The 12,875-nt window shown below is 34.8% G+C and overlaps 1 protein-coding gene across 1 annotated transcript; it reads right to left on the bottom strand.

Annotated features, from left to right (window-relative positions):
* Positions 1 to 6,309: 6,309 nt before the first annotated feature.
* LOC146133116 (NADH dehydrogenase [ubiquinone] 1 alpha subcomplex subunit 8-like) lies at positions 6,310 to 12,799 on the bottom strand. The gene is made up of 5 exons (XM_083397340.1): positions 12,616 to 12,799; positions 8,083 to 8,249; positions 7,644 to 7,724; positions 6,737 to 6,827; positions 6,310 to 6,500 (listed from the first exon to the last, which is right to left on the bottom strand). The coding sequence occupies exons 1-5, from the start codon at positions 12,739 to 12,741 to the stop codon at positions 6,393 to 6,395; spliced, it is 573 nt and encodes a 190-aa protein (XP_083253466.1). The 5' UTR covers positions 12,742 to 12,799; the 3' UTR covers positions 6,310 to 6,392.
* Between the last annotated feature and the right edge of the window lie 76 nt (positions 12,800 to 12,875).

Genomic DNA, 12,875 nt, shown 5'->3' with positions numbered 1-12,875 from the left:
AAAAATTTGATAGGTGCCTTTTTAAAGGAGTCGGTTTCATGGTACTGTTTAAAAATGTTTCCACGCACGAGACACACTGAGGAACTTAAAGACCATTCTCAATAAAATATGTAAATCTAAAATTAAAATAATTTTTCTGGTACTTTCTCTTCTTTTGGGACACGCCATTTTTAAGATTACATTTTTATTACCTTTACAGACTATAATAATCAGTCAATGAGTTTTTATAGCCTTAATCATTGGACTAAAAAGATCAACAATAAACTAGCTTGGCCAGTTAAGCCGTACCCAGTGACAAAATTAGGCAATCACATGTATAACCAGCACCGAAATTTCAAAAAGCGTATCGGAATTTTCAAAACTGCTCGCAGACACGTTCTCCAGTGGTCTCCAATCTTTGAAATAAGCGACCCCAATTTAAATAACATGTGATCAGAATTTACATTGCGACCCCATTTTGGAGACAATTATTATGCAATGATAAAACAAGTAAAAAATGTTTTTAGCGATAAGCCTCTTCGCCTGTTTGTGTTTCTAAGTGGATATGCTTTCTAATTTGGTCTGTGGAATGCAACCTCAGAAAACGCGGATGTTTTACTAGAAATCAACGGCATTTGTTATGATGTTACAAATGAGGTACAGTTTTAAACATCTCCGTCTACTGTCTACGTTTGACACACTTACATGTAACTTGGTGTGGTTTTGGAAAAAGTGCGACATTTATTGCGCTAAATCAAAAAACACAAATTTTGTCAAATGTACGTTAACTGATATAGCAGGTCTTTAAGGGCTAAAAACAGCAATTTTCGTACCTCATTGTAAAGAAAACTAAATACATAAATCGTACTAAAACATTACGAATATGGTGAGTTATAGCGACCCCACAACAATTTTAGGCGACATCACTTGGGGTCGCGACCCACAGGTTGGAGACCACTGCCTTAATCTATGCCGTGACTGCCGAAGAACCTGATTTATTCAATCAGTAAATGACGTTTAATAATAAATTTCAAAGCCAAAAAGGTCGAGTAGATCGACAGCATCTTGATTAAGACGTTTCGATACGATCTACTGTCGATCTACTCGACCTTTTTGGCTTTGAAATTTATTATTAAGCTACATTACAGATCCGTGCATAGTGTACCCAAGTAAATGACGTATTAATGAATTAACTGAAAGATAAGGATATTGTCAAGAAAATAAAAAAATGACCAATTAGCGAAGCATAACGTTATCGATACAAGGCGATAAAAAACAATAGGGTACTAGGCTAGCTTCAAAAAGGAGTTCTATGAAACTATGCTACCAATACCTACAGCTGGAATTATTTTTCTGTCTCGTCAGCTGATGTGGATATTTTGATTGATTGCTAATTTACCCCCTAAAGTGAGGAAATTTTCCCCCCAGGTGTAAATTTACCCCAGGTTAAGAAATGCTGGTTTAGCGAATAGAAGTTTGTAGCTAGGGTAAGAGGCGCTGGCCCTGAAGACGAGAGCAGATGGCTGCCTAAGTCCCTTATAAGTTCTTAATCCGACTCCAAAGGAGCAGGCCGCTAAAATACCCGTCCTTAACTTCTTGAACTCTGGACAAAGTCACTTCATTCAGTAGATAATTGCCCGAGTATATTCACAAATCTCAGAAACACAACGATGTAACAAAGCGGTGATTCAAGCCACTAGTCTCCTGAAGCGCTGCATAAAAATGAAAGTGCATTTAGGTTAAGACATGTGTCTGCTCTGTTGTGTTAAAATTTAAGAAAATTCCTCGGTTCGGAAAGTTGTTTTATTTTGCGTTAGTTTCTCGCCAATAAACGCTTCGCCAAATCACAATAGGCCGTATATGGCAGTAAAACGAGTGTTCTATTAAAACCCATTTCGTTGAAAATACCTGAAGCGCTGAATAAAAATGAAAGTGGATTTGAATTAAGACATGTGTCTGCTCTGTTGTGTCAAAATTTAAGAAAATTCCTCGGTTCGGAAAGTTGTTTTATTTTGGGTTAGTTTCTCGCCAATATACGCTTCGCCAAATCACAATAGGCCGTATATGGCAGTTAGACGAGTGTTCTACGAAAACCCATTTCGTTGAAAATACCTGAAGCGCTGAATAAAAATGAAAGTGGATTTGAGTTAAGACATGTGTCTGCTCTGTTGTGTTAAAATTTAAGAAAATTCCTCGGTTCGGAAAGTTGTTTTATTTTGGGTTACTTTCTCGCCAATATACGCTTCGCCTAGTTCTACAAAAAACATTTCGTCGAAAATGTCTGAAGCGCTAAATAAAAATGAAAGCGGATTAATGTTAAGGTATGTCCCTCTTATATTGTGTTAGAATTTAGAAATATTCCTCGGTTCGGAAAGTTGTTCATTTTGCCTTTCTTTGGCGCTAATGTGCGATATGCGAAAGAAAATTGTAAACGTGTTTCTAAAAATAAAAAAATAAAATAAAAAAAAGTATTTCGCCGAAATGACAATGGTTATATTAGCGCTGTCAGACACCAACTCTGTCAGCAGCAGGGACGTGCAGTCAGGGGAGGCAGGTGAGGCACTGCCAAGCAAAATATATATTAAGCAAAAGTTAAATCAACGTTTTATACCTAAATCGTGCTTTATTTTTTTCTTCTATTTCTGTTGCGTTATTCATATCAAGCGTTCACGCGGTCAAAATCGTTGAAATACGCTAAGTGAGGCGCCAAGCAGTGCCTCTCTTCAGATCACAGAAGTGCTATACACTGCATTATGCGTGCCTTTTTCTTTCGCAAATTCTCTCGGAAAACATGATGAACGATTTAGCTATGATTTGAGGCATGCCTTAATTGTGACGTCCCAGCTATAAAACCTTTCTTCGTCCAGCTTGAATGCCCGCATAGTACGTGTACATTGACTACTTGTAGTGTAAATCTCTAAAGTTGAAGTCATATTTAAAGACAGACCTGTTGCAAATTTAAAACTTTTGCATCAGACGACTGGACAAAAAAAAATAACACGCAACTTTCAAAGAGATTGGTAAAAAAGTGGATGTGTGGCTGTAATAGAGTGGATGTGTGGCTGTAATAGGCTGGCCGGGGGGGGCAATGGCCACACAAAAATTTACAAATATTGTACTCTTAATAATAATTTGTTTTGTAGCTTTTATGAGCAGTACCAGTACCACAACAGTCGATAACAGGCTTGTCACGCTATTAAATGTCATGCACTGTTACGTCATAAAAGATGTAGTCATTATTACGTTTGCTAATGTAGTTTTACTACTTTTTAATCATTTTGTTTTTGCTCTCTGAATAGTTTTTGAGTTTTTTTTTTTAATTTTTATTAGCACGATACCGTTTTTGTGGTTGTTTAAGAAAAAAGTGACTCGAAAAATGCTGTGCCTCACCATCTAGCAACCTCACCGCACGTCAATGGTCAGCAGTAACGCTGCGAGTATTAGTATGTCAGTAAGGGGGTTTGGATTCGTTAAAGGATATAGGGTTGTAGAAATGCGTCGTCTAGCAAATTTGCGTAATCGAACGCTCCCCGGGATATAGTCCATTCGCGAAGAATCTTCATGGCTGTCTCACGTAGCTTGAGATTTCTTCAGTAAATCGATGTGATTCGTCAATAGAATTCACTTTACTGAAGCTGGTTGAACGGCAAAGACGTGGCATCAGGTATTCTTGTGCAGTGAAGTTCAACGCAGTGTTTGCTGAAGTGCGATCAGAGTTGCACTTAAGATTGAGATCATATTCGATCACAATAAGCGGTCGGAAATGACACGCTGGTTCCAATGCTTACCGGTAGTTGAGCTGTGAGGACGCCTGGAATCTTTTGAAGTTGAGGAGCATGTTGATGTAAAGAAACCTTCGATATTGCAGAAGGACCTTCATATGTCTTGCCACCAAACAGCATGTTTGAATGGCAATGTTAAATGTGGATTCACAAAAGGTAGGGTGAAAAGGTGGGTAACGTTTGTACGGTGCGGCCGAGATTCGAACTCGGTTCTCGAACAATAAGTCAACTGTATAATTACAGCTCCAATCCCGGTCCCACAGCGCACAATGTTACAAAAGCGTGAGAACAGGAAATGATTTAGTGGCGCTGAGGGCGAGCGTTTGAAAATGCACTGTGTGAAACGTAATATCGGGACACGATATAAAAAAACTTTTACAACACAATTTAGTACTTCGTACTACTTTTCACATAATATATTAAATACTACATCATGAGAATACAAAATTGTCCCTTAATGGTATCAAAAAACGATTTGTGGAATAGCTATAGCATTTCCCGTGAAATTTACACGGTTAAACATTGTCTTTATAGCGTCAAACGACTTAAATGTCTTACTGGGGTGTTGAGTTGTCGTAAAGAAATCCTAGTCGGTCCATTCCATTCGCATGAAGTTAACTTGCGCTTTATTCCATGTAAACGTTCACTCCTGGGTCCCTCGCTGAGACCTCTGGAAAGCGAGGACATCTGTGGTGCGAAATGAACGCCTTTGAGGTGCATGATTGCTGACGAAACCTGAAGAGGGTTGAGCATCTTCGGGGCTGTCCTTGCAAGGTACTCGATCCTGTGGCTGATAGGGGAGCCATTTGGCGTCTTCGGAAAGAAACTATAAGCTGTCGATTCTCTAGTTTATTGTGGGTCAACTTGCCCATGGAGTTTTCTTCTGTCATCTTAGAGATTGTTACATCGCAGATCCCAGTACACACGCCATAATACCGCGTGGATTCCGGCCGCCTATCAGTAAGACGTATAAAATAGAATGAATGCGAAACGCTGAAAATGCACAGTTCTGCGTTTGTCACTCGTCAGTGAACAACGGTCACGTGTAGAGTGACGTCAAATTAAGCAATATCGAGTTATATTGCATGATAAATGCTACATATTGTTATATTGCATGATAAATGCTACATATTGCATATGAATATTGTCGAAAGTAAAAAAGGGAAATATTTCCGGAAAACAATGTTAATTCAAGTATTATTAAAGATTAAACATAACACAACATAAGTCAAAAATACGCTAATAAAAACCTAAACCAACTGTTCTAGGCAAGTGGTGCACTACGCAAGCCGCAACTGCTGCAACTAAATGACGATGCAATCAGTAAAGTGACGTAAACTGATAAGACAGATAAATGCGCGCCATGAGGTGGAAAATAAAAAAGAGAGGGCAAATAGAGAAAACTAACAAAACAAAGTAATACAGCAAAATGAAACACTATTTAAAACGAGGTAAAATCATTTTTTGGATGTTTATGCTAGCATTTATAAGGTTAAGCAATTTGTCCGCACACAGGTCTAGTTGGTTGACCTCGGGTTGCTCTACAAAAGTCACTTTAAAACAATTTCAAGTATTATTGTCATCTAAACACATAGGCTATGTGTGTAATTAATTTTAATTGATGATTTTAATAATTGACACGGAAATTGTACACACACATATAATAAGCAAAAAACTACAAACTTCAAGTGACAGGTTTTCGAAATGTAATTTATAAACCCCCCAATGTTCTCTAATCCACTGTCATAAGGAAGTACAATTTATAAGACTTCGAGTACGGTAGTGTAAGAAATATTGGACCGTAAATTTGCCAAATTAAAAAATAAAGGAATTTTATTAGGTATTTTTCGTTCCTTCAACGGATTTTATCATAAAACGTTCACTATGCTATGGACTACTTTGAATATTTGCTTATGTGCCTATGGTCGAATGACATAGGACTTTTTTAAGTCTTTTAGTGTGCCGCAAGTAAAAAAAATGTGGAGCACTAAAAAAGATTCACACCGAGAAATCAGATTTTTTTCTTAATTTCAAGTGCTTTAGTACAGTGGTCTCCAACCTATGGGTTGCGACCGACCCCATGTGGGATGGCCTAAACTTTTTATGTCTTCGCCATCACTCACCAATGTACAGTTTTAGTGATTTCATCCCGCTCGTGGTTTAAATGGGCACATGAGCATTAAAAATGTTAAAACAAATTGAAAACCATGCGTTTCATTGTGAACTTACAAGTGTTAATTTTAACGTCTTATTTTGGCACACATGTGTAATCACGTTCTCTGAAATTGTGTATAACTTACGTATAATCAAGCTTGTGCAATTTAGTTCGAGCATTAATTAAATTATCGGAAAACAAACTTGGGTCGCATGTAAATGCTGATTTTAGATTTCATTTTATTTAAATAGAGTTCAGTCAATGAAAAGGTTGAAGACCACTGCGGACTGCTAAAGTAGACATTTAAGGAAAGACGAAAAAAATATTTGTTTTGTTCACCTTCACACATATTAACTTCCCCTTCAAATATTAATATTGAGTACAACATTGTATGTAAAGGTTTTATTTCAGAAGAACAACACAAGAAGTTTTATTATTTGAGAATTGTTTCTATAAACGAAAAACGAAAAAAAACTTTAATTGCTGTTTGGAAATGGTCTTGAGAAATCTGGTGCAATTGGCATGGGGTAGTTGTATTTCTTTATTTGTAATGGATTCTTGGGCTTCGGCCTTTCGGTTGTTATCTACAAAAATAAAATATTATACTGGAAAAAAATTTACAACATACAAAATATTATTCCAGTTATACATTATTAAATATATAATATTTGTTTCTAGATTGTAGACTGAAGGGTTATTTGGAAAGTGCATGTGTACAAAAACATTGATTGTTAAATATGACAGTTTACCACTGTGTGACACTATGTCTAGAACTAGGACAGAAAATAAAAAATATATTCTATTCTTGAAAGAAAATTACCTCCTGGTCTCTTGGTATAGGATAGTAAGCTTTGTCATATCCAAGTTTATCAAATAGACATCTGTCTAAACTCACTTGCTCAACTCTGCACCTGTAAAACAAGTTTTGGTTCAACAATAGAAACTACATACACAATGTTTTTTCAAGCTTTATATTGTAGAAAGGACTATGCCGCATAATCTTGAAGTATTGAGTATTGGTTTATGCACATTTATGACATAAAAGGCAATAACCCATATTTATAATATACATGGCAAAAACGTCACTTTAGAAACCTGTATATATGTTATCATGTTAGATTTAATCAGAAGTTGTACTTGAAAAGTTTGGCGTTTACTAAAAATTTGTGCTTTTATGATAATTAAATTTCACTACAAAGAAATAACTTAAATTGGCCATTAGAGAACCAACAAAATGGGTTCTATGTTTTTATGTTTGTTTTTTTATACACTTTGCTCAAAACAAGCAAATTGTATAAGATAACAATTGTTAATATAAACATAAAAGATGGATATCATTAGATTTTTGTAATTTGGGGTTTGTCCTGTTTTGCACAAAAAAATAATTATAAACAAACTTTAAGGTATACATTCCATTTCAAAAACAAAAATAAGTGTTCACAGGGGGTCAGACACCTGTAGCCAATGGCTAGATCCAGGACGCCAAGCATAACCATCTTATCCTCAACAAATTAACATATTTTAGTAACAATATAGTCTGGCTGTTATACTGTGTTGGTTGAACAAAAGTGAAAGTTTATTTTGGCCCACGTAAAATTAAAAGTTGCCAAGCTCAGTTTACACAATTTTTCTATAATTAAGAAATACAAAACAATCTAACAATCTAACAATAAATAACTTGGAAAACAACAGAAGTATAAGCACCAACACATAAGCAAACTACCCACGCAGAAAAGGATCTTCCAATGCTTGTCTCCATACACTTTGCCATAGTAACAAAGCTATCTGAACATGTATCAGCTACTGTTCTAAAACAAATAATAGCGGCAGTAAATTACTGTGCATATTTAATTAAACAACTAAATATAAATTAACTTTGTAGAAGCATTGTTTTCCATAGATATTTCATATACACTTGAAAAATGTATATATATATTAGAAATCTTGTGAATACTGAAGAAAACTATGCATTCCATAACACACTGTATAATTAGAACCAAAAGAGTTAAAAACATACTGAAACAATATATACTATGGAAAGATTTTGGGGTTTTGCTGACAACAATACATGCTGTATAAGGGAAGGTTAAACAAAAACTGCCTTTCTATTAAGTATTAACATATATAATTACAAATTATTATATCATAATATATATTTATATATACTTGTAAAATTGAGAAGCACAATCTGAAACAGCATTGCTGTATTTGAGACACTGCCTAGGGTCATCCAATTCTTCTTTTTTACACAACATGTATTCTTGATTTGGTTGATTGCAGTGAACAGCATACTGATAAGCCGCTGCCTTCAGTGCATGAGAAGGCATACCAAGCTAAAAATGAATTTTAATATGGTGCCAATTAAAACAGAGGCTAAATCTACCCTTTTTATATTGTTTAAACTAGAACAGTGGTTTTCAAACTTTTGTTAAAACATTACGCAAGGGTCCCCTAAACATTTTTTTAAATTCTTAAAAATATACATAAAATAACACATTGTTGGGGGTTGGGGGTTCGAACCCCCCCCCCCCTTTTCGTATGATAATATTGTTTTTTGTTCGTTTTTGTCAGCGTTTAAACTCACCGTCCGAAGCTGCATGTCTTTTTAATGTAATTGTCACGCGTCTTAAGCTAATGAGTCAAACCATATCAAATCAACACACCCATATGACATGACCTCCTTCAATTTTATTCAAATTTAACATGAATAAAGTAGTTGTCATTAATATGGGATTTGCCAAATTTCAGCCCGATCGGTCGAGAAATGTAGGAGTAATGATAGAGGAAAGTTTTTGCATAAATTCCACACGAGGGCGTACTTTTAGCATTGTTTTGTTGATAACTTTTGACTGGAAAATGACAAAAGCTTTTGTAATATATCAAAAGAAAGGTTAGAATGTATAGCATGCTACTTATTGGGTTATAAATATTGCTTCAGACCAGAAAAAATATTATAGGTGATTTTGTACTTGAAGTTTCAGGGGGTAATCAGATGACTCCTGACATAAAAATATTATAATTTTTTTTTTCAGAAAAATTGTTTAATTACTTCTTTTTCATAAAACATCAACATTTTAGTGGGGTTTTGTCCAATATATTTATAAAAAATATGTTATGTATCTGTAGTAATAAAAATCTGAAAGTTGCATTTGCAAAGAAAAAACAGTTATAAAGATTAAGGAAAAAAGATTGAAAGGAAAAATAAAAATTACATTAGACTCTTTGTTATTAAGTAATGAATAAAGAAGGTATCATTTTTAAGCTGTGCTGGCAGGCAGTTCAACAGCAAACTAGTGACAGAAAAAACTTATAATGGCTTGCAGATTAGGCCTAAACAATAACATATTGTACATATATATATTTTTTTAGTAATCTTTAAAATGAACTGTGACATTGGATCATTGCTAAATGAAGATAGCAACTTCTAGTAAAGAGACAATTTCTGAGTTAACAGCTGAGGGGCTTAAAATTATAAGAAGAAGGTGTAGACTTACAGACAATCTTACAACCCTGTGTGTTGTCATATTACAAAGTATTTACAACATTATGCATATCATAAAAAAGTTTGCTGTGACCTATTCAGCAGGCACAAAAATAATGAAAAATGTTAGAAAAATTTATCTTCAGTTTCTGTTTGGAACATCCATATTTTAATCTGGTGCCAGGAAAAAAATTCTGCCATCGTTATCTGTTTCTGAAGGTTTTTTTACAGTAGAAAAGCACAAAGTTCTTTAATCTGTAGTGCTTAAACTATTTCAAAATAAAATTCCCATTGTTAAAAAAGTAGTGTGTTTACAGATGGTGCTGCTGGACAATATAAAATCAGAAAAAATCTTCTAAATCTAATGTGTTAACAAGACTTTAATTTATATGTTAAATGGCAAAGGACCATGTGATGGGTTAAGGTGGAATTGTAAAAAGATTGGCTGCTCGGGCAAGTCTGCAGAAAATTGGAAAACATTGTATACAAACCCCAAAAGAGAGATGCCTGATCAAATATCTGCAATATTAATTTTTCATTTGTATTGAAAAAGGAAGTAGAAAAAGAATGTACATGGTTAAGAAGAGATTTAAATTGGCTAAATTACAATTTGTGGAACCCAAAAGTACCACTGCTTTATTCCAGAGGAATCTTGCCAGACTTACATCAAGGTGTCTGAATTTTCTGCATGTTTAGATTATTAAAAGGTCTGGATTTGTGACATTCCTTAAAACAACTATTACACTGGGATGAGCAAAGGGGGTTTGTTACTTGCAAATACAACAACCAATGGTGGCTTTCCTGTATTTTAGACCTATTAAAGAAATCAGATGAAGTGATGGTTACTTTTCTACAAGTTTGTCCATCAGCGGCCACAGAAAGAATTTGTTAATTGACCAGCAAAGAACAACAAAATGCATAACATGTCTTAAATATGTTAAGCAAAAAACAAAATTTGACTACAGAAATGTTGAGTGGAATTTTGTTTTGTACTTGCAATTTAGTTAGGTCCAATGAAGAAATGGCTCAGAAAGTGGCAATGTATGTTATAGATAAATTTCCATAATTGAATAAAAGCAAAGAACACCATACCAATTTCCCTGCTAGTTACCAAACAAACATAACTCTTTACCCTAAAGAAAAAAAATCGTAAAATAAAAGTATCAGAAGTGCCCGTTTCAACGGTTACATTTTTTTTAATGTTTGCCATGTAGGGGTTATGTCAGATACTTATGTTCAAAAGATTCTTTTTTGGCCTTTAAGGCACAAAATTACCTTTCAAAGGATACATTACATGTTAATCTAGCTTTTGTATATCCAAAGATATGGCTGTTTTTATGCAGAAACAGCGCCCTCGAGTGGAAAATATGCATATTTTTAAAACCTAAATAACTTTGCAAATACACAACAGACTAGAATAAAATTTGGCACACATCTTCAATATAGTCCTTTACATATATTTTAATTTTTGTTAGAATCTGAGAAGGTCATGTCAAAAAAGTAACTTTTTTGTGTTGATTTGACATGGTTTGACTCTAATGTGAAACCAAAATCGAGCACAAAACGGTTTTCGTTTCTTGTTTGATTGACCGTAAACGCAGGCTTTTTTTTTTTGCCTTTCGTGATTCGTTTGGGTGTGCTGAGCAAGTGTGTGTTCGACAATTAACAACAATAAATCAAGCGGTCTTCGTTTTTTCTCGCTGAAAACAGCGAGTTAGGCAGTGCTGATGTTTCTCGATGTTTGCTGCCCGTGTTCATATCAGATGTTGGTGTAAGACAGGGGTCGAGCCACTGCCTCTTAACTATATACAAGTCCATTTCATATACTTTTCAACTATTTTAACTACGTAAGTGCGAATCACTTTTCTATGTCGTTTTGTTTACATTTTAATGCTGTCAGTTGAACTAGATCAGCGCTTCTTTACCGTTGCGCCGTGGAGGACTGCCAAGTGTGTCGCGGACAAACGGAAAACGTATTAAAATATATTGGACATATATATAGGCCTATATATTTTTATTTTTTAGTTTTGCAATAAATTTAAAACAAATGCCGTTATACCAAACAAAAAGCGGGCTCGCTTCGCTTACCAGTCTGCCCTCACTTAAAAAGATTAAAAACACTGAATTAGATTAACTATTGAAGTGGCGTTTTTATGTTGTGCTAGTCGAATAACACCTGGGAAAACGATTTTTGTTTAGTATTGCAGGTGGCAAAAGACGTGCTTGTAATTTAGAGTAGTCCAGTACATGGATCTACCCAAATCAATCACATATATTTCACGCTCTTGTTTTAATTTTTTAAGGATTGTATACTATTTTCGCAGCTGGCGCCTGGCAGGAGTGTGGACAACGCACATTGCACGTCGCTCGTTGCATGTCGCATGTCGCATGTGGATGCTTTGCACCTAAAGGTCCGCTTTTGCTGGATGTAATCCACTGTTTCTCATTATTTTTATTATTTATGACGTCAATACAATCGCTATTTTATGACGTAATATTCGTCACTATTTTATGACATCATTAACGTGAGACCTAAAAACGGGGAATTCCCCAAGTTGAAAATTCGGGACCCCCCCTTTTTGAATTTCTGGATACGCCCCTGTGCTTCACGGTCCCAGAAAGTTGTCTCGCGGACACAAGTTTGAGAACCACTGGACTAAAGAATAGTAAATTTTAAGTTTTAAAAAATTTAATGAATATAATTAACTAGGTTAAATTGTACAGTTTTGCTTGGAATTTGGCAATATATTATGTACATTTATCCATACATATATAATTTTCTTGTTAAATATCAACATATAAGCTCAGAAGGTAAGGCAAGCCATAAAATTTTGTAATTCAGTGAGCATGTGGCCAGGATGTTTAAGGTATTCCGGGAAACGCCGGTAGTTTGCCTAGTTATAATTAAAAAACGTTATTAATATGAACAGAATTATTTTGAAAGCGTCTCCTTACAAAAATGTTAATATTGACCTTGGATATTAGAATCGCTAGGTTTTTAGTTAAATGTCATTCATGTTGGTTAAATTGTAATCACTGCTCCGTGGCCATTATATTTATCTAATGATCAATTTTATTTGTTTAGGAGGTATACTTACAGACAAAAAAACCTATTTTTGTGCATACCATAAAATATATATATACAGCTATATACACTACATAAAATACTACACCAGTATATTTAAAATATATTAACAAATTAAGCGGTATAAACTTACATCCCCTCTTTTAATTTGTTGAAACACCTGAGTCAGCTCCGGGTCAACATCCTCCTTAAGACCAGGTTCATTTTCAAAGTCATTGGTGTTTTGGGGAAGATGTCTATTTGGATACTTCACCGGCATTTTAATATAGAAACTGACGACACTTTTCAGTTCACATTAACCCAGAATTAACCATAACATATCTGCAATCACAACAAATACTCATTTTGATTTGCAACGTTCATTCTCCTGCCTTAACCCAAGAATACACTGAA

This window comes from Ascidiella aspersa, chromosome 9 (assembly GCF_963924565.1).
Source record: "Ascidiella aspersa chromosome 9, kaAscAspe10.2, whole genome shotgun sequence".
NCBI lineage: Eukaryota > Metazoa > Chordata > Ascidiacea > Phlebobranchia > Ascidiidae > Ascidiella > Ascidiella aspersa.
This window is presented reverse-complemented; position numbering and strand designations above follow the sequence as displayed.